General features: G+C 42.7%; 1 protein-coding gene across 2 annotated transcripts in view; it reads left to right on the top strand.

The window, feature by feature from the left end:
- VPS13C (vacuolar protein sorting 13 homolog C) overlaps window positions 1-11713 on the top strand; it is a 207616-nt gene extending 195903 nt beyond the window's left edge. For both annotated transcript variants that reach the window (XM_051822342.3, XM_051822343.3), the window contains 4 exons: window positions 614-702; window positions 7991-8114; window positions 9447-9530; window positions 9777-11713. In XM_051822342.3, the coding sequence (XP_051678302.3) occupies window positions 614-702; window positions 7991-8114; window positions 9447-9530; window positions 9777-9878 (399 nt within the window). In that variant the 3' untranslated portion in view covers window positions 9879-11713. The remainder of the gene's footprint in view (window positions 1-613; window positions 703-7990; window positions 8115-9446; window positions 9531-9776) is intronic.
- Window positions 11714-22826: the final 11113 nt, after the last annotated feature.

Raw genomic sequence — 22826 nt, 5'->3', positions numbered from 1 at the left:
TTCATGTTTGTATTAACATTGTGACTACGCCTTCTTTTCGATCAGAAATATAATTTGATACATAAATATACTTTATAAGATCAAATATTAAAAAACACTAAATATCAGTTATCTTAGAATTTTATTATGTGTATAATGTCTATCCGTGAATGGGATCACAGATGAAAATCACAAAGCATCCTTTGAAAAAAGTTGTAGGACCATATTTTTTATTCTGTGAGGCAGTTCATAGAACCACCCCTAAGTCCTGCCATGGACCCCTGTTTAGGAATCCCTGTTAATTTAATAGCTTGATATTAGCATAATATGTTTATATGATGCTTAATTTAAATGTGTAATTATTTCTGGTAGATATTTTAAAATTTTAAAGTTACTTTAGAACAAAATATATTTTACCAGAAGATAATTTGGTAAACATTTCATACATATTTCTCTTTTAAGGCAGTAACGGAAACTAAAAACATGCTGCAGATATTTTTCTAACATTATTTGCCAATATAGAGAATTATATTTTTGTTTGAGTAAATTTTTTCTTAACACTTCTATTATAATCAGCTAATACACTGTTTGAATGCATATCCTTCCCAAATCTTAAGTCTTCTTTCTTTTTCAGAATCAAGTCAAAAAGATGGAAGAAGAAACTTACCTATACCACTGTGCTGTTCCCGGAAGCAAGAAGACAGTCTTCATGGTTACAAACAGGTATTAACTTCAAGTGGCATTTTCGCCAATGCAGGCCACTTGTATTCAAAGTCAGAATGTTGAAGGCTAAAGCTGCAGGGGTGTTGGAGAACTATACTTCAGTGGGAAAAAGGTCATTTTTGTAGAATTGTAAATCATACACATACAGGTACATCCTTAGGGATTATCTTCTCCACAGCCATCATGTGAGAGATGCTGAAACCAGTACTCAGCGTGGTCCATCCAAGCTGTGTGACTGCTCAGGCAAAGTCTCGAAGAGGCTTCACACCTGCAGTAGCCATACTGTGTGTTGCTTGTGAGCTGCAAACCTTGTTTTGGAGGCTTGCTTGATAATCACTTTTCCTAGGTATGATTTAGCAGACCCCTTTCAAAGGCTGGCTTTATTGTTGTGTGTTTGCCCCAGTTTTTCCTAAGCCATTTGGAAGTGGTAGATAATTTTTCCAAATAAAAGAACTTTAGACAAAACGACCGAGTTTGTTTTCCCCTGGGGTTTATCTGGAAAAGAAATGTATCCCAAAATCATAGTTATAGACTGGTGAGTTGCAGACTTTCAAGGTAATGTACTTTTTAAGGACTAAGATGTGGTAGGCAGAATCTGCATCCTTGCTGTGGCACGTGAATATGTTTGGATAGGAAGGAATGAAAAGAAAGCTGAATGGCAGGATTCAGACTTCTAGACTTGAAAGTTTTTTCAAAGAGAAGGTCAACCAGTTGTCTAAGAGATACCTAGTTGTGTGAATTGCCCATTTGTTAAGAAGTAAAATTATACACAAAACAATGTAAAAAGCAGCTTTCAAATTTGACAGGTAATCACTTTTTTGTAATGCATATAATTTAATAAAATTTTCCAATTTTCCAATAAATTAAACCATGATGTGTATGATACTTAGCTGACAGTGGTAATATGTTAATTCATTTTAAACTTCTATACTTTTTATGTAATTCAATACTTGGCATTGGGAATCAATTCTTTTTTTCCTTCCCTTTTTTTTTTTTTTTTGGTTTTGGTAATATGAGTTAGTCCTTTTCTGACTTAAATCATTCTATAGGAATTTTTTTTTCAAGTAAATTGGAAGATCATAGCAATTTTACATCTAGTCACTTCAGGAACTTTTCAGGAGACAGTGAAATAACACACCTGACCAGTACGATGAAGCCTTCTTGCTAGGCTTGGTTGACTCTTTCTAAAGGATTCTCTGATTGAGCTGGTTATCTGTATGCTGATCTATTTGGTCTTTGATGATTATATTGAAATAACAGTTCTTCTAAATTCAGAATTCTTAGGAATACTTAAGTTAATTCTTAAAAATACTTAATTTTTTATTGCTTGAGTTATGCTTATTTATTATAGATAATATAAATCAGCAGTCAACACACTTCCTTCAAAGAATCAAATAATAAATACAGAGATGTTGAGAGCCCTGTTGTGGTTATCAGCTTTTTATCCCTGCCCTTGTCATGGGAAAACAGCTTTGAACACCATATGAAGAGTGAGCATGGCTGTGTTCAGTAGCATTTCATTTATATAGACCTTGGGCTCGGTTTCACTTGAAGGCTATAGATTGCCAACCTCAGTACACATCGTTAGAAAGATAAAAATAACTAAAGTCACCATGAATTCTGCTTGCATGGGACAGAGATAGTTTGTCTCAATGTAATTATTAACAGCTGTCCTTTTTATTCTTAAAAATGTTCTAGTTTAAAAAAAAAGTCATGGTTCGAAGATATGATAACACCCCAACATATCTTTACCAACAATCTTATCATTCAGAGATGCCCAATATTGGCTCGCATATAAGGCTGCAATGTATATTAATATGATAACATACTATTAAAGCTACAAAAATGTATTATGTTCATTCTTTTGAATTGGATTTTTTATGTAATGTTATGTTATAGTGTGATTATCTTCCCAAACTATTAAATATTCTTTGATAACATCATTATTTAATCACTACTTAATGTTTATGAATGTATTGTAATTTATTTAAATTATTGCTATTTGATACTTAGTTTTTGCCTTCCTAATATTTTATAACTAATGTTTTATGATTTATTTATTTACGTAGTTATTTTATTTGAGAGGGAAAGAGACCAAGAGAGAGGTAGAGAACTCTAATAAGCTGGTTCACTCCTAAAAATGCCCATGATAGGGGCCGACAGTGTGGTGTATCAGGTTAGGCCACCGTCTGCAACACCGGCATCCCATGTAGGCTCCCATTCGAGTCCCAGCTGCTCCACTTCCAATCCAGCTCCCTGCTGATGCACCTGGGAAAGCAGCAGAAGATGGCCCAAGCGCTTGGGCCCCTGCATCCACATGGGAGACCCAGATGAAGCTCTTGACTCATGGCTGTGGGCTGGCCTTTCCCTGGCCATTGAGCCATTTGGGGAGTGAACTAGTGGATGGAAAATTCTGTCTATCTATCTATAATTCTGACTTTCAAATAAATAAATAAATCTAAAAAGAATAATAAAATGCCTACAACAGCCAAGGCTGGGCTAGGCTAAATCCAGGATCTGGGTACTCATTCTGTGTCCCCTGTTCGTGGCAGGGATCCAACTATTTGAACCATCACCTGCTGTCTCCCTGGGTGGACAGTAGCAGGAAGCTGGAGCTGGGACTTGAACTTGGACTCTATGACATGGGATGTGGGTGTACCAAATGATCTCCTAACTGCCAGGCCGAATGTCATTCTCATAGTTTTATTTTTACAGCAAAGAATGATGTTTTGTCTATTATTTCATTTTTTTAAAATTTTATTTAAAAAATTTTTAAAGATTTATTTATTTATTTGAAAGGCAGAGTAACAGAGAAACAGAGGCAGGGGGATAGAGAGAAGTCATCCATCCACTGGTTCACTCCCCAAATGGTGGATCTGAAGCCAGGAGCCAAGAGCTTCTTCTGGGTTTGTCATGTGGGTACAGGGGCCCAAGGACTTGGGTCATCTTCCACTGCTTTCCCAGGCCATAGCAGAGAGCTGGATCGGAAGTGGAGCATCCCAGGACTCAATCCAGTGCCAGAATGTGATGCCAGCACTGCAGGTGTCGGCTTTACCTGCTACACCACAGCACCAGCCCCTCTATTATTTCTTTACAAAAAGTTCTTATAGATGGAGTTTCTAACCTAAAAGAAGTTTGGACTCTCTTTGTACAAATTGCCAGGTTGTTTTTCAGAAAGGTTGTATCAATTATTTACATATCTGTATGAAAGTGGCTTTTCTCCTTTGTTTGCTGAGACTGGGAGTTATCACTTAAACTTTTAATTTTGGTAGCTCAGTGGTGGAAAATACCTTGTTTTAATTAGCAGTTCTTTGATTATTGAAGAATGAACATTTTAACGTGATCCATTTATAGTTTCTGTTTTTTGAATTACTTGCTCATATTCCTTACTCACTTTTCATTCATCTATTTTTTCTTACTGAATTTAAAGAACATTTTATACTGAATGATACTATTCCTTTTTTACTTAATGTCTTATTAATATTTTAATGATTTATTGAGTTTTTCAGTGCATAGGACTTTTAATTTTTACATATTGAAACTCATCCAAAATGTAATTCCAGTGTTGGTTTCTTTTTAAAAATATTTATTTGTATTTTTATCTCCTTGAAAGATGGAGTGAAAGAGAGAGAGAGTGTGTGCATGTGCTTCCATCTGCTGGTTCACTGCCCAAATGCCTCCAACAGCCAGGGCTATGCCAGGCTGAAGCCAGGAGCCAGGAAGTCCATTCAGATCTCTCACATGGCTGGTGGGGGCCCGTGCACTTGAGCCATCATTTCCGCCCCCAGTATGCATTAACAGAAGACTGGATCAGAAGCATAGTAGCTGGGACTGAAACTGGCACTCTGCTGTGGAGTGCAGTGTTGCATGTGGTGGCTGGCCCTGCTGCATCACGGCACCTGCCCCTGTGTTTTTTACCTACTGGATTAGAAGCAGACCACAAATTCTCATGATATAAATGTATTAAGCTAAAACTATAGTACTTGTTAAATAATGTGTTTCAATAATCTTTATTAGGATATCAATTATTGAGCTAATTTTTTTTTTTTTACCATTATTATTTGATAGATGTAGGGACACAGCGATGAAAGTTGCATCTCTCTCCTTTCCTCATTTCAGGGGACCTACAAATCACCTGACAGCACAGTGTGACAGGTGCCAAGAAAAAGTGGTGTTCAGAACTCTAAGAACATAGGGAAAACGATTGGCTCAGTAAGATGGGGACCAAAGTTTCATGGGGAAGAGGTTTTCTATGATGGGGGTTGCTTCAGCATGTGTCTATCACACAGGTAAACAAGAGGCTGGCAGCGGCGTCACACAGAGTGGCAGGTTAAATAGGTCAATTTGGAATGGCTGGATGGTAGGGTGTTAGTGGGGACGTGTTGGGAACTAAAGCAAAGAATCATGGGTGGCTGATCATAAGATCTTAGGGGTTTAGGTTTTGCCGTGATTGCAATGGAGAATCATGAGACTGTTATTGTTGACTCTCAGAGCTTCTCATATAGAGATGTAGGCACACAGTACACACAAGTGATGTCTTCTCTTTCCCAGTGACATCTTGTGAACAAGGAGTTAGATGCTGAGATTTGTGGTATAGGAAGACCCCTAGCAGCAGTTCGAATACTGAATTGGAAGAGGGTCAGACTGGAGGCCAGAAGCTGCTTAACAGTTTTCTATTTTTGCACACGTTTCCACGGAATCTGCTACCAGCCTTACTTATTATTTGCAGAACTCAGTTCCTTGCAGTCATAGGACTAAGATCCTGGTTTCCTTGATCTCTGAAAGCAGTGGGACTGATCTCAGCTCCTTGAAGGCCACCTTCATTCCTTACCATGTGGCTCCCTCCACCATCAAGCCACCAGAGGCTCCCTGAATCTTGGTCTCTGACGTGGAATTAATGAGTCCATGTGATTAGGCCAGGACCTTAAAGTCATCTTTGCCTTAAAACAAAACTAATCATGAGAATGAGGTCCATCATATTCTCAGTCCTGGGGATTACACAGAAGGCACCTTGGGGCACGGGGCCTTAGGGACTGTCTTGGAATTCCATCCAGCACAGAGACTATGGCAGTTAATTTGGTAGGAAGTGGTGAGTGCCTGAACCAAAAGGAGGAGAATGAAAATAAGGGGCTGAACGTAAGAGAGAATGCTGTGACTGATTGGACAAGGAAGAGATGGAAATCGAAGATAAGCCTCTGAATTTTGGCTTGAGTACCATTTGTACTAATTTAAGGAAAAAGATAGCGACTTTCTAGTTTCTGTTTTTAAACCTCCTGATTTTGATTGTGATAGAGATGCCTCAGTAGTTGGGGCCAGATGTTACTGGAGAAGCAGGGGTTCTTGGCTTCATGCAAGAAAGAATTCAGGCCTGAGACAGAGAGCAGTGGAAAACAAAATAGCAAGGTTTAATAGGGTAGGGACCCATCCATAAGAACTGATGGGCACCTCTCCAGACAACCTGAGAGAGAGTGCCCAGTTGCTCGGACTGGGGAGAGCGAGGTTACATGGTTGAGTGGAGAGAATACACCTGGGCAGGCCAGGCGGGCGGCTCAGCAGAGAGGCAGAGGGCTGAGTGTGCAGTCCAGTTGGGGTGGGGGGAGGGGCTAAGGGGATGGGTCTTGCCTTCTCTCCCCCTCTCCTTCTCCTCCTCCTGAACAAAGGACTTTTTGGATGTAAATACGAAAAATTCCTTTCTGAGTTTCCCCCCTGAAGTTATCAGACAGGGGGAAGCCTGGCTGGTGTCTCCTGGTTAGAGGAAGGATGGTTAGCAGGTAGAAGGGGCAGGGCGTTTGAAGTGCAGATACCGGGCTGCACCTGGAAGGTTACCAAGATGACTTTGAGATGTGGATGCTGAACCTAGACGTCAACTCCTTAGGCCTTTGTCACACACATAAGCTCATTTCTGACTTCCTACCTAACAGTCAGTCTCTGAGCAGGACTTTGAAGTGCAAGATGCTGGGCTTTTGGAGCTTCCGCAGTAGGTGCTGGTCTTCAGGCCTGTTTCATAAACACACATCGGCTAAATTTCTTACTTGCTACCTAGCAGAACCTGCGCCCATATGAGATGCCGGTGCTTAAGTCCAGGGCGTTAACCCACTGTGCCACTGTGTAGGCGCCAAGATTTTATTTATTTATTTGAGAGGTAGAGTTACAGACAGAGAGAGGGAGAGACATGGAGACAGGTCTTCTGTCTCCTGGTTCACTCCCCAAATGGCTGTAGTGGCTGGAGCTGGGAGGATCTGAATGAAGCCAGGAGTCAGGAGCTTCTTCCAGGTCACCCACACAGGTTTAGGGGCCCAAGGACTTGGGCCATCTTCCGTTGCTTTCCCAGGCCATAGCAGAGAGCTGGATTGGAAGTGGAGCAGCGGGACCTGAACCAGTGCCCATATGGGATGCTGGTGCTTCAGGCAGAGGCTTAGCTTGCTCTCTTCTGTCACTTACTTGACCAGTAGGACCTGCCTTTCTCTGCAGTGCTCCAGAGCACTTCTGCCAGCTTGGTTGCAGCACTTGTCTAGTTGTGCTGTAGCGTTTGTTTACATGTGAGTACTTCTCAAGCAGAAATGTTATCTTCCTGGTTCCCTTGGCACCCCTGTGTATTTGTTAAATCAACAATTCTACTTTTCTGGGTTTGCTGCCTGCAATAGAAACTTAAAATTAAGCGTGGTTCTATTAGTAATTAATCTAAATCAAAACACAGGGAAATCAGTGTGGGTGCCCTTTAAGGATTCTGGTCCCCCCCCCCCCCACTTATTGCTGTTGAGTAAAATGGGAAACTCAGTCTGTGATATAGTATATTAGCATTAAAATGTTCAAATCTGATCTTTATTAGTAGTCCTAAAGTGAATCTTTGCTGACATTTCAGGTTTGTGACATTTCCTGCACATTCTTCTTGACTGGAAGGCATAAATGACTGACAGTAAAGAGCAATTAATACTTTTCGAAGTAAAACATTTTCAGGGGCTGTTGCCTTTATTGCTTCCCAGATGAGAGTGTGGTCTATTCCTGTTGCAAAAATGATTTTCCTATAAGTTTTTTTTTATCATTTAAAAAAAGTTACACTTTTCTGAGTTCTGCAGGATTGGCAGAAGGGAGATTTTGCAAGTCGGCTTGGTTAGGTGGTAGGTGTCCTGTTTGCTCTTTGACAGTTGCATCGACTTTTTCCCCACATGAAGCGTGCATCATTGTCGTGCCTGTTCTAGCTGTGCTGTCCAGCCCAGTGAAATGTGTGGGAGAATAATTAACTCTCTTTATCACTACCTGGATGTTTTTGTCTTGTTTTGCAATACAGGCGAGTGTTGTGCTTAAAGGAAATTGAAATACTAGGCAATATGTCTGTAGACTGGCAGTGTCCGCTTGAAGACTTTGTGTCTCCTCCTAGTGTCAGCGACAATCTGCTCAAGCTTTCCGTGAAGGTAAGAGAAACGTGAGTCACGCCACACGGTAGTGTCAGGAATTGAGTGAGTGAGTGGAAACCAGAGCTTTTAAACTCTGGCTCACGGTTAATGACGCACAGTGTCTAGAGGATTATCATCATTATTGTGTGTTGAGGTGGAAAGAAAGGCACAGTCCCTGTGTTGGTGGAATTGTATTTTCTGACAGCCTTTGATTCTGTGATTTGCTAAAGTAATTGGGGTACTGATATTTTCTTTTTGACAGAATTAAGCACCAATAAACAGGAGATTCTTTTTACTTCATTGGATACTCATTTTGCTATAGTCTTGGCATTTCTGGGAAGATTCTCTCTTTTAAGCTTTTAGGAGATTGTATTAAGTATTTTGGTAAAAAATAAATATTATGTTTAAAATATCTGTTTTATAATATTTGGCATTTATAGAATGCTGACATAGTTTGTGTAACAGTGCCATCGTGTCTCTCCTCCCATCATTTTCTAGGGAAGAATTTTAAGGACATAGTAAGTTTTTAAAAAAAGGTGATGCCCCATCTTTGGCTTAGTTTCCAGTCACTTGACTTTGAAGCATACTGATTGCATTATGCATATTTTCATCCCTTTAAAAATCTCACAAGTGGTCATCCTAAATATGGTAATTTCTGTAGTGTACTGGTTTTCCCTGAACAGTAATAATGCTCTCTTACCACTGAAGTATCTGAGAGACACTTTCCAAAATGAAGATGCAGGTGGTGTGACCCTTTTTGATGTGTTATTTTTTTTTTAATGGAAACTTACACATCAGAGGAACTCCATGGCCGCCCGGCCAGTTTTCGTGCTTTCTTCATCACTACCTCACTGTGGCATGTCAGAATTTGAAGTGTGCCCTGGTGTATAAAACCCAGCTTTCAGACTAGGAACGACCGTGTGTCACTAAGCATATAGTTTGCAGCTTCCTCAGTTACCACTTTTCTTTCAGATTAGGGGTGAGAATTGATTCACGGTATTTTACATTGTATAAGAATTTTATCTCTCAGCAAAGAACAGGAAGGATTTTTTGATTTGTCAGATGTGATGAGTTACCAAGTGGTGTTTCTGTAGGCTATTTATCATAGCCTGTGGAAAGTCATTATTTTATACTGATAGATGTACATTCATCCAGTTTCATAAATTTTAACTCACATACAGAATCACTGTCCTTCCACCAAGATGATTTATTTCAGATTATACTTGAATATATGTATTCGTTTGTCTGCCAGTTATAAAATTGAGTTGACATTTAAGCATCCAATTAAAGATTCCAATTTTTTTCTTTTCCTCAATCATTTCTTTCCTGTCATTGTTCCTTTTGAAACAGGAGCAAGGTCTGTTCTACAAAAAAGACAGCGCCAGCAGAGGCTGTCTCCAGAAGATTTACCTGAAGGACACGGCCACAGCCGAGGTCAGCGATTTATTTCAGAGGGCAATGTTCCCCTCAGGTGTTCTTTAAACCCGTAACCGTGAACAGTATCCGTTAGTTCTTCCCAAAGCTCTTCCCTGTTCATGTTTCTTTGGATGGATATATACATAAGCTTAAAGTACACACTGTGGACTCGGGAGGGCAGAAGGGTCTTGCTTTGCGTTCCTTGTTGGGACTGATGAGCTTGTATTTATCTTTACAATCCCAAATAAATATTTTATTTTACAGACAGCACTTAATGCCATCGAGGAAGCACGGTCAAGGAGACACCAACAGAAATTGGTGAAGCAGTCATCACTGAACCTTCTCAGGCCTCAGCTACTCTCTTAATCCCAGATCCCAGGGGATTGTGACTAGAAGGAAGACCAGGCGTCGGCGTTGTCTATAAATCGCTCTTCTTGTCTTGTTACAGATTTTCAAGCAGTCCTTTAGTTTTATTTTCATAGAATTGCTAATATTGGACTCTACACTTTTCCCCTTGAGTTTTGACTGTCATTTTATAACCACGTGTATGTTAGCAATCCAGTTCTACACTGCCAGCTGAATGGGCCAGACCCTTGAAGAAATACCACTTTAAACTCAGAGTGAAATTTTCATTAATATTAATATTGTGAAGCAAAGGGCAATAGGCTTATTTTTAATTAAAGTCTATTATGAACAATAAGAAAAGAGCTTAGAATGACTAGTGTTCTTTAAAAGGTAGCCATGGACAAATGTTGGACATTTTGACATTTTGTTTAAGGGTAATTTGTTCGCTAAGTGAACCGAGATAACATTTTTCATAAACCAGGTAATTGAAGCCACTAAAGGGAGAAATGACATTTTTCTGATTTTCTTTTCATGAAAACATTTTCTGCTAATGAAACAAGTTTTACTTTGGAGCTTGTTTTCCTTCTTTGCACCATAAAAAAAGAAATATGAAATTCCAAACTTCAAACATCCATACTTGATTCTCTGTATAACCTTCACAAAATCTGGAAGTTCAATATGAGCTTATATGGCAAAATTGTAATTTGCTGATACATGGAAATGTTGCACTTTGACTTTTTTTAAGACTCAGATATGTAAAATTCAATATTTTTATATTCTCAGAATTTGGTTCTTTTGGAAAGACTTTTAAGGACATCATAAATTAACATTTAATGCTAATGCATACCTAGAAATGTATTTAAAATACTTAGTAATAAGAGTGAAGAAAGTTTCTAGTTGCTATATACTTAAGGAAAATAAAGTAGCTAGATCAGCCCTGTGGAATGTAAGTGGAAGTGTTAGATGCGTTCTTTGGGGGAACAGGGCTGTGGGAATCAGTTAGGTGCAGTGCTCTGGTCCTTTTTGCATTTCTGTTATGCAGGTCACAGGTGGACTGCTTATTAAAACTTCATGAAGCATATTCCAAAGTGTTTCGCTTCCTTGGATGAGCTTTAGATGTATTCATGGTATTTAATATGGCATTTATTTCAAAATCACTGAATTAGTGATGAGATGAAGATGTGGACACACTTGGTTTGCTCTATTTTTGTTGATGTATCATTGCTCTTTTTTTTTTTAAAGATCTGGCCATAACCCTTTTTAATTTTTCCTAATGCTATTTAGCAATTCATCTAAAAAGAGACTGCAGTAACTCATTGTCATTGTCATTTCCACATCACCCTTTTCTTATTTCTCTGAAGAAAAGTGTCAAATATAAAACTTCCTGCTGAATTTTTGTATTTTACATTTTATTAAAAGGAGCATTGTAAATAATTTCATAATAAATGTTCTAGTATTTTGTGTCTTTAAAAGTGACCTAATCAGGAATTTGAAATAAGATTATATTTTTCATATGAATCACAGCTATTCAGTGTCCTAAATATTTAAAAAATTATATTACACTGATAGTGAAAAATGCGTGCAGAAAATATTGAACTAAGAAAAATTATAGAAATATAAACTTACCATCTCAGTTGACCTAGAAGTACACTTTTAACTGTTGGTATTATTGTTTAATTTTATCTCTGGAGACAGAGATAAACTCATTAATAAAGAGTAATAATGGCTGTTTAGTTCTTTAAAAATGCCTTGAGAATCAAGTACCTGGATATGAACTACTCTAAGGAATAAAACCTTTGGTGCATTGTTTACAGGTATGGAAGCTTTGTGAGTTTGTATTAAATATTCAAATAACATTTGCTTTTACTTTGTGTCCTTCCCCGTTCTCTAATAGTGAGAAGTTAGCTTGTTTGTTGTGGAGGGATTTAAAGATAATAGGGAAAGCTTTTTCTTGGGGGTTCTGAGCCCCTTCACCCTCTTGGAGATCTGTGGTGCAGACCCCCATCCAGGCAGAATACAGAGCATTCACTGGCAGGGGTCCAAGTGCTGCGTATTGCAGTCCATCACTGTGTTTACATTGAGGCCATGCCTTCCCTGGCTCCTGCCTGCCACTGACTGAGTGTGGCAAGGGTACTAAGGCTGGCCCTTCCTGGGAGACACAGATTCTGACAGCTGGCTGTGGCTTGAAAACTGTGTGCAGCCTTGTAGACTCTCTTTCACTGCATGGCAGTCTGGGATGTCTCCCTCTCCCTCCCTCCCTCCCTCCCTCTCTCTCTCCCTCCCTCTGCCACCTCCTCTCCCCATCCCAACCCCGAGTCTTCCAAAGGTTCCTGTGGAGTTAGAGGTTGCTCACAGAGCAGTCTGTCCTTAGGGGACAAGCCCTTTTGGTGGAGAACCACTGCCAGTGTCCTGCGTGTTGTTGCGTCCGCGGAGAAACTGAGACTCACGGGAGTGGAGGAGGCTTGTTCCTCTTGGTAGTGAAGCCTCTGGTGGGAGCATTTAGGCTGTTGTTGAACTCATGCTTGGAAGAAGATTGAGCTACAGTTTCACATGATTCAAGTATTCAACACTATGGATCTCTGAGCAGAGTCTTTAGAAAGACTTACGTTGTTTGATTTTTGTGTACTATAGGCCAGTGGTTGCTTATCCAAAATTCAAAAAACTCTGAAAACCACTGTTTGCACAAATTTGAGACAAAGATATTTGGCAGCAAAATACGCACTGACATGAGGCAGTTCATAGTGTGTATTCTGATTAGTGGAACAAATTTGGATGTAGCAGAATCAGTAGATTTTTTTTTTTTTTTTTGGACAGGCAGAATTAGAGACAGAAAGGTCTTCCTTGTGTTGGTTCACCCCCCCAAATGGCTGCTACAGCGAGCGTGCTGCACCGATCTGAAGCCAGGAGCCAGGTGCTTCCTCCTGGTCTCCCATGGGGTGCAGGGCCCAAGCACTTGGGCCATCCTCCACTGCCTTCCTGGGCCACAGCAGAAAGCTGGACTGGAAGAGGAGCAACCAGGACAGAATCCAGCTTCCCAACTGGGACTAGAACCCGGGGTGCTGGTGCCGCAGGCGGAGGATTAGCCAAGTGAGCCACAGCACTGTCCAGAACCAGTAGATTTGATTATGGGGTGCTGCCCCAAATTTCATTGGAAATGCATAAGTTATATGCTTTATGGACAGTATCTTTCTTTTTTTTATTTTTATTTATTTTTTTTGACAGGCAGAGTGGACAGTGAGAGAGAGAGAGAGAAAGGTCTTCCTTTGCCATTGGTTCACCCTCCAATGGCCGCCGCGGCCGGCGCGCTGCGGCCGGCGCACCACGCTGATCCGATGGCAGGAGCCAGGAGCCAGGTGCTTTTCCTGATCTCCCATGGGGTGCAGGGCCCAAGCACCTGGGCCATCCTCCACTGCACTCCCTGGCCACAGCAGAGGGCTGGCCTGGAAGAGGGGCAACCGGGACAGAATCCGGCGCCCCGACCGGGACTAGAACCAGGTGTGCCGGCGCCGCTAGGCGGAGGATTAGCCTAGTGAGCCGCGGCGCCGGCCTTGGACAGTATCTTTCTAAAATTTTGAGTTCTTTGGAATGTTTTCAACATAAAAATGTTTGAGTAAATAGGTATGTTTACTTTGATTGGACATATTATGCAATAAATATGAGAATTGAAACATCTCTGGTGCCCCATAAATATGTACTTATGTCTATTAAAATTTTTTAAAAAGTTAAAACCAAATAAAGTGCAATAAGTAAAATTTAGAGTTCTATATTCTGGTACACACAGCTGGCCCTCAGTGTTCCACATAAAAGATTGTAGCTCTGTTTGCCCTGACAGATTTCTATTACATTTCCAACTCGAATACTAGAAAAATCACAGACTATAGGAGGAACTATGAGAAACAACAGAATTTTCTTCCCTCTTCAGATCCTGCTAATGTTTCATTTTACGGTTGTGCTGCAGTTGTTTGATAAAGTGTTCAAAATAACCAGTGTCAGCTTACAGAGGACTGAAATGTTGCCATACGACTGTGCATCATAAGGATGTATGACTCAAGAAAAAATACAATCAGAAGAGCATAATGATTCCTGTACCTCTTGTATATTAAGTAGATATTGTCTGCTTGCTAGATAAAAATATTTTGGAAATTGACCTGTAGAGGGAAAATAATTAGCACAGTAATGGAGCCAACACAGTCCTCCAGGTTGATAGTATCCACTAAGATTATAACCAGCACTTCACAAAGAGGGTTAGTTCTTTAGCATTAATTCTTTTAAACCTGAAGATAAAGCAGCTTCCCCAGAGAGTGACTATAATGCTTAAAATTTCCCAGCTGTGGTTTAAGTCCCATGATAATTTTCATCAAAAATAGGTTTCATATCTATTTATTTGGGTTTTATTGTTTGTTTTTGTAGAAATCATTCACCTTATTATAACAGTTTTTTTCCTCGGTAATCCACTTTCTCTGTTGCCACCATTTACGTCTTTTATGATTTTATCTTTTCATTTTATGATACTTCTTTTAAATTATTTTTATTAATTATCTGTAATACTATTGTTTGACAAACCATCTATGAGGCAATTCGTCTGTTTGTATAAATAAAACTTTATTGGAGTACAGGCTGACCAACTCATTCACGCTGGTTGTGGCTGGTTTCACTACCATGGAAGAGTCACAGCATAGCTGTGACAAAGACAGTATGGCTGGTGAAGCTTAAAAGGGTGACTCTCCAGTCCCTGTATTATTCCCTACAATTGATCTTACAGATAGGACGAAAGCATATTCCACATGGCTTACCTGAGATCCAATGGCAAGAAAGGAACTGAGTTAGCATCCAACATATCTTTCTCCTCTTTCTTCCTAAAGACAGCGATCTATGGGAAGTGAATGTGGCCAACGTTGGCCTCTTGGGTTTCTCTTTTAGAACCTTATGCCCTTCTCCCCAAGTGATCCACCCATTTTCTCCCCATGTACGTTTAGGCCTATTGGTGACTTAAGGATTTCGCATAAAGACACAGAGTCTCTACTGACCCTTAGCTGCACATTTTTTTCTAAAGAATTCTCACATAGAGTCTAATATTACTGTCACAGTTTACTAGCATATGTAGCTTTTGAGATATAAAAACAAGGAAATAAAAACTTTGGATATAGAATGGAAAACTTACTCTGATTCCTAATGCACAACCAGAACTAAAAAGCAAGTGCATGGAATCCACTGTTGGAGAGCTCTGCTCTTAGAAGCAGAAGAAGGCCGGCACCGCGGCTCACTAGGCTAATCCTCCGCCTAGCGGCGCCGGCACACCGGGTTCTAGTCCCGGTCGGGGCGCCGGATTCTGTCCCGGTTGCCCCTCTTCCGTCCCGGTTGCCCCTCTTCCAGGCCAACTCTCTGCTGTGGCCAGGGAGTGCAGTGGAGGATGGCCCAAGTGCCTGGGCCCTGCACCCCATGGGAGACCAGGAGAAGTACCTGGCTCCTGCCATCGGATCAGCCCGGTGCGCCAGCAGAAGCACGCTGGCCGCGGCGGCCATTGGAGGGTGAACCAACGGCAAAAGGAAGACCTTTCTCTCTGTCTCTCTCACTGTCCACTCTGCCTGTCAAAAAAAAAAAAAAAAAAAAAAAAAAAAAAAAAAACAGAAGAAACAGGCCGCAAATAAGTTCCTTGTCACACCTGGCTGGGGACTTGCCACAGAAGAAAGTAGTTGGGAGTGCAGTGGGTGGTGGTAGAGAGCAGTGGTGTAACAAACGCACGGGTGTTCAGAGATTGCAGTTTGCATAGAGACTCCTCACCCTGGATGCTGCTGCACATTAGTTAAGCAAGCAGTTATTGATCGTTTAAATTAGCTCGACTTGAGTAGGGCACATTCACCTTCCCTGTGGAGCACTGAGAGACTTAACCTACTTCGACACTTGTGATCAAATCTTACCTACTTCATTCTATTCAGAGTGATTCATGCTTTCAAAAATAGTAAAAAAAAAAAAAATAGGTCATGAATTAGAGGATTACAATTAAGAGTTCTTTTTCAATAATGATTTCATGGTCTCTAGTCATTTGTGTAGTCTGCTCACTACATTATAGAAGTAGTAGTTTTTTTTTGTTTGTTTGTTTGTTTTTTTTTTTTTTAAGCCAACATAAGGGAGTCCTACTCCTAAGATATGGGAATAGTTAGTTGTAAACTCCATGGGACATTCGAATATATCTGGAATTATTGACACTAGGAAACAGTTGCTTGCTCACGTAAAAGATTCTTACATTTAAAGTTTGGGGACCTGGGCCTCACAACTTTTGTGCTGACTCCAATGAATAGAGTAAAAAGCTTGCATGCCTGTGATTACAATCCAGATGGTGAATGGGTACCACTGCAGTCACTGCTTTTGGACAGGCCATAAAGACTGATTACTCGTGACTTAAACTGGTGAGTGAGAATATATTTCCCATTATACCTAAAATTAATGCTCAACTAATGTTGAATTATTTAAAAAACTTTGGAAGTACTAATGATATTTATTTCAGATGGATTGATATTTAATTTTTAGAGAAGAATACTCAGGGGTCTGTTTATTGTACTTAAAATCATAAACTTCTAGGTTCTTATATTCAGGATAGATCTGTTTTCTTGTGGCTTCTGTCCATTGAGCTCATTCGTAAGTCCTGGGGACCATCAGAATAAGAGTGTTGTTTTTGCTTCTGGAAGCCCACAGCTGGAGCACTGCCAGACAGAACTGAAGGCTGGGCTTCAGATGTGTCCTGTGCATTTAGCAAGCATGGACATTTTCTCAAGTTCTCATCTTTTTCTATATAAACCATCCCTAATTTGATGTAACTTCCAAGTCATCCTATATTTTGTAAATATTTATTTGAGAGTGATGCAGAGAGATCTTCCATCTGTTGGCTCATTCCCCAAAGGACTGTAAAAGCCAGGTCTGGGCCAGGCCAAAGCTAGGAGCCAGGAACTCCATACAGGTCCCCCACGTGCATGGCAGGGGCCCAAGCACACAGGCCACTTCCGTTTGCTGATTTCTCAAGTGCATTAGCAGGAAGTTAGATGTGAAATGGAGTAGCCTGAACTTGAACTGGCGCTCCAAGACAGGATGCTGGCATCACAAGTGGAGGCTTACCCTGCTGCACCACAACACTGACCCAAAGACTTCCCATAATCCTGATAGCTCTCCCCTAAACAAAAAGTTCATTGCTGTCCCTCTTAGAATATAGAGGTTCCCATGAGTGTTCCAGGAATCCACCAAGGCAGAATGGTCCATGAACAGCTCCAGACTTCCTATTCCTTTATAAAAGTCGTAAGTCTTCCAACCTATTAAAGCAATTACTTAACAGAAAATAAAGTGTCTCCATTATTGTAGTTTACTAATCTTGTAAATTTACATAAGAATATTGTTGAATCATTCTTTTATCCCTTTTACTAAAAAAGACCTGAAATTTGTGTGGTGGTGTATGTTGAAAAATCAAAACACCATGAGAAAATCCCTTGCCCTCTCTTAGCCTCATTTTATTTGAAAATCAGACCCCTGAACCAGATCTCTATGGATTTTACAGATATTTCTAAAATGATCACATTGAGAGTTCTTTTGAAAGTGTGAGATGTGTTGCCTGAGCGTTTTGTTCGCGCTCACAATATTTCCTTGGACATTAAGTAAATGTTCTGCTGTGGGCATTTGGCATGGCAGTTAAGCTGCTGCTTGGGATGCCTGTGCCCTGTATCAGAATGCCTGGGCTCGACTCCTGGCTCCACATCTCATCCGGCTTCCTGTCAACGTGCAGGTGGTGGCTCATGTTGTTGGTTCCCTGCCACTCACATAGGCAGCCGGTCCAAGGAGGGCCATGAGCAGGAAGGGCTGGGTCAGAAGCCAGGCCTCTGCTGTGCACATGGAGTATCGCTCTGCATCCTTGCATTGCACCCTTAGTGGTGCCCTTCAGCCATCTGAGGGGCCATGCCCTGTGGCCCGGTCACAGCACACAGCCTGCCCAAGTAGGCCTCCTTAACGCTTCTCCCTCACAGCAGGTGTCCTGCAGGCCAGCCTGGCATCTGAACTGTGGTGGAGTCCTTGCTTTGCATCAAGGAATCCAAGTGTTAACCCTGAGTAGCAGGCTTGGGGTGGGGGGGGGGGGGCATGGGGTCCTGAGGCAGGCTTGGGACTGGCAAAGAGAGAGCACCTCCTCCCTCAGCGGGACACCCTCAGGCTGCTGCCCTCCTGGCCTCTGACTCCCCGTTGAGGGAGGAGCCACAGCATTATCCTGACAGCCAGGAACCCATTGCCCATGACCCTCCACCCTCGTTACCCTCACCCTTGGCTCTGAGCCCTGTACTGACCACATCACAGTGATGAGTTTTAGGGGGTGGGTGGGTAAGGGGAGGAGTGGGAGGTGACCGAACCAACTTTATCAGCATTTTGTATATTTTCTTCAACAAGTAACCAATCAATGACTTGTCACTATAGCCAGCCAATCGATGGATCCCCTCCCCACAAAAAATCGGGTTAACTTACTGAATCAGAAAAAGGGTAGGTCACTTGAATAGCATTTTGGAGAGCTTTACAGCTTACAAAAGACCACAGACCACACAGTAGTGCTAATGGGGGGAGGGGTTGCTCACAGCAGCCGAATGAGAAGGAAGGGAGGATAGTGGTGCAGGGATGTTCACTGCAACACTTCAAATAAAAGCTAAAATGTGAAAGCACTGGCTCAGTAGGAGATTTTTAATTCACAAAAGAGGAGCCCAGCCGGCATCCCTTATTGGTGCCAGTTCCAGTCCCTGCTGCTCCACTTCCCACCCAGCTCCCTGCTAACGTGCCTGGGAAAGCAGTGGAGGATGGCCCAAGTGGTTGGGGCCCTGCACCCATGTGAGAAACCTGGATGAAGCTTCTGGTTCCTGGCTTCAATCTGGCCCAGGATACTGAAATTCTTAAATACTGTATAGAAAGAGTAATATAGCTCGGGAAAGCAGTGGAGGATGGCTCAAGTGCTTAGGCGCCTGCACCCGTGTGGGAGACCAGGAGGAAGCACCTGGCTCCTGGCTTCGGATCGGCACAGCGCCGGCCGTAGCGGCCATTTGGGGAAGACCTTTCTGTCTCTCTCTCTCACTGTCTGTAACTCTACCTGTCAAATAATGAAAAAGTAATATATAGATGTAGATATGTGTATATATATGTATATATATATGAGAGGGTTTAAAAAATGAAGTTGCAAAAGGCTACATTTCATGTAATTTTTAAGTTTACAGAAGTGTATTTACCTTTTTTTCTTTAAAATTTATTTTATTTATTTGAAAGAGTTAACAGAGAAAGGAAAGAGAAAGGTTTTCCATCTACCAGTTCACTCTCCAGATGGCTTCAATGGCCACTGCTGGGTGAGGCTGAAGCCAGGAGCCAGGAGCTTCCTCCCTGTCTCCCACTCGGGTGCAGGGGCCCAAGGACCTGGGCCATCTTCCACTGCCTTCCCAGGCCCTAAGCAGGGAGCCGGATCAGATTGGGAGAGTCTGGCTGGGAAAGCTCCTGGGGAGGGTGCAGAGGGATGGTGAAGGGACACAGGGTCTCTCCGAAGCAAGGGCAAGCCAAGGGGGAGGTCAAACCGCACCCACCCAGTATCTGGGAAGGAAGGAGAAAGGGGCGCCCTGCAGGGTGAGGGCAGCACAGGAGACAGGGACCCAGCTGAGGGGCAGGACTGACTGTGCTTGGCTCAGCCCGCCGGCTGACGCTGGGTGCCACAGGACCCAGCACGGGTGGGGATGCTTGGCCGGCAGTGAGCCACAGACCCACAGAGAGAGAGCAAGAGAAGGAGACCCGCGAAGGCATCCCCAGCCTCCCTCAGTCAGCTGCTAGCCCTTCTGGTGACATGGCAGGAGCTGCAGGCACAGGGTGCAAGCAGAGCCTGGAGACACTGAGCCCGAGCCCCCAGGCCCACTGCTCCTCCCGCGCTCTGCTCTGAGCCTGGCGCCGAGACGCAAGCACGGGCATTTTGCTTCCCTGCTGGAGGAAACAGATCTGTCCAGGAGACAGCTGACACTTGGAGACTTGGACTTGAGAGACTTTCAGCGTTGCACGGGCCCCGACACAGCGGCTGGCTCTGCTCCTGACATCTGATGGCCGCTGCAGTCTCTGAGCGTGATAGTGAACTTGGGAGAGGAGGCCTCTGGGAGGTGAGGGACCTGCCCCGGGGAACACGGAGAAGTCAGACGGGGTACCACCACGAAGCAGGGTGAGGACACACAGGGCAGACTGTGGGGACAGAACTTTCAAGGAAAGGCCACTGTCTTCCTCTCAGGCACGAATAGTTTCAGCCTTGGAAACTAGGCTGTGACAGCAAAGTCTGGCTGGGCTCCGGGGGACCCGTCTTAATGAATTCGAGCTGATTCATACCTCGGATTCTAAATGATTGTCAATTGCTCCTTCTCAGGTAATTGAGAATGCTCGAAAGGAAATGGAAGTGACACTTTATACTATTAATTAGCTCTCCCTAACTTTTATGCGGTTCATTGATAGAGCCAAAAAGACCTGGTTTGAATGACTTCGGCGATCCAAGCGAGTGAGGTTTTCCGGGTAAGAAAACGTTCCCGGGCAGAGGATCTCACCCAGCTTCAGAAAGGGTTTGACCCTCTGGGGACACTCGTTGAGCAGTTCCACGGGACAGCCCCGGCTGCACCCATCTTGTGCAGCAGCTAAAGAAACGTTTCCATTGGAAATCTGTCTCTTCCAAGGCAGAACCTGCGCAGACCAGAAGCAAACGTGACTCAGAGCTGATCTGCTTAATTATTTCAGGAAGCAGGGCTCTGGGCAGCGAGCTGGCTGCTTCTGGAACGTTTGTTTTTGATTCAGCCTCTTGGTCAAAACAAAGATAAACAAGGGATAAAGTGTCCTTCCAGGGGGAGATCCGCGCCTGCTTGTGTTTGTTCTGGGGGGAGGCCTGCCAAGCCCTTCTGCTCCTGAGAAATATGTGGAGATGGCACAAGGACACTCTCCATGGCTTCTTCTGGGATGGCTAAGCCCAGGACCGGGCCACCCGACACTCCCCACAGCGCCATGTTGGAACACGCGGCTCCGAGCCCAGACAGATGGCCCACTAGCCACAGCTGATGCTACCTTTTGCTTTTCCCTGTAGTGAACTCAGAATTTGTGTGGCTTTGGCATCTTGTGTAAACACGAGGGGACTTCACAAAGTTCATGGGAAAAGAGAAAGAAAAGTTTATTTTGGTGCAAAAAATTTAAAAAGTTGAAAAAGCTAGTTTATGGGGGCAATGTGTATTATGAAGAAACCATGCAAGGACCGCAGAACTGAAGAACTGGGTTTCAGCCAGGGGAGAGCCAAGGCGAGGAAGAGTCACCCGCAGGTCTCACTGAACTTAGTCGTTTCCACTGCTTTTGAAATCTGGAGGGTGGCCTTCTCGCTCTGTACTTCTCCTGAAATAGAAGCTTATATATTAATACCTGCATAGTTATTATTAATCTAAGAACACTTGAATTGTACATGTTAGAATTAAATTATGAAGCATAGTCTTCTTAATGCAAAAGAAAAAAAAAAAAACTGGCCAGGCAGGCTTGATGGATTCAGTTGCCTTTTATAAATGCTGAATTGGCTTCTTGAATTAAAATAATCATGTGTGTCTTTTGAAAAGGTGTTTACGCTGACAGTTTATAAATGCTAACTAAATTCTTTCCAGAGCAAGCAGCCCCGGCCCTTAGCCTGGAGGCATTTGATTTTAGGGAAGGTGAAGTTTAAGATGAATTAATCGTTGGCGGTTAGATTTTTACACCACTTGTAGTATTTTGGTAATTACTTAAATTCAAACCAGGCAAGAGCCAGGGTTGTCCCTTGCCTGGGATAGCCTCTGAGTTTCAAATCTGTCATCCACACACCGTGCTTTTTGGTAGGTCTGGATTTTGGTGAAGCTGTCTGTCTGGGGTCTCTTACCACTGCTTGGGGGCACAGTTCAGTTTTGGTCTGTCAGGTTCCAGTGTATTCACGGCATTTGGATTGGAGACGGTGTTCAGAACCGCATCTCTCATCTGAAGCCCTCTTTGTCTAAAAGCTCTGGTTGCATGTTTGTACAGCATCCTTTCTCCTTTTAAGTATTTAATTTGACCTTTCCGATTCCAAGTTCTGTTTGTCTTAGGTGTTTTCCTTTTTTAAATTCGGTCAGCATCCTCTGGTTTAGTGTACCTTCGAAGTGGATTATCCTTGTGGGTACTGAAAATACTGCTAAGGAGGAAGTATGGGTGATGCTGGTGGTGGTGGTGGTGGGGGGGAGGGACAGCTAACTGTCCCTGGTTAGCTTCCTTTACAACAAAATGGACAATGACCCAGAGCCCGCAGAGGTGTTGGGGGAATTAGGCGAGATGACGCGTGTCTCATGTCTTTGGTACAGTGTGCAGGGAAGCCAAGTAACAGGCAGCTAATGACTAAGTCCAAAGGCCCTTTGATTTTATCGTTTTTCGCTCAACATTCCTGCTGAATATCCATGTTCAAACACTGTTAGTATGGTCACTATGTCATATCTAAAATCACAGAAAAACATTTACAAGAAGTCTGTTGTAAATAAATGTTAATAACCCTTCAGAAAGTACTCCCAAAAGTGGGGATGGAATTAACAGCAAAGTTTATTTTGGTGCAAAATCTCTGGAATTTTTCACAATTTTTCATAATATTCAGCTCCATGACCTTTTGTGAAGACCCTCTGTATACATGGATTTCTAAGTATTTTGCACCAAAATAAGCTTAACCTTTAAAAAATTATTCAAGAGGCAGAGAGAGAAAGAGGGAAAGAGCGAGCGAGCGCTCTTTTTGGCAGGCTCCATCCCCAAGTGCCCGCTAAGCCCAGGCAGGGGCTGGGAGAGACAGACCCAAGGCAGGAGGGCCTGCAGGAGTCATCACCGCCCGCCCACTGCCTCCCGGGCTGTGCTGGAGTCAGCTGGGGACGGAACCCAAGCACTTGGGGATGGCATGTGGGTGTTGTAACTGCCAGGCCAGTG

Source organism: Oryctolagus cuniculus, chromosome 12, assembly GCF_051225735.1.
Source record: "Oryctolagus cuniculus isolate XC-2025 breed Fujian yellow rabbit chromosome 12, ASM5122573v1, whole genome shotgun sequence".
NCBI classification, from domain to species: domain Eukaryota; kingdom Metazoa; phylum Chordata; class Mammalia; order Lagomorpha; family Leporidae; genus Oryctolagus; species Oryctolagus cuniculus.
This window is presented reverse-complemented; position numbering and strand designations above follow the sequence as displayed.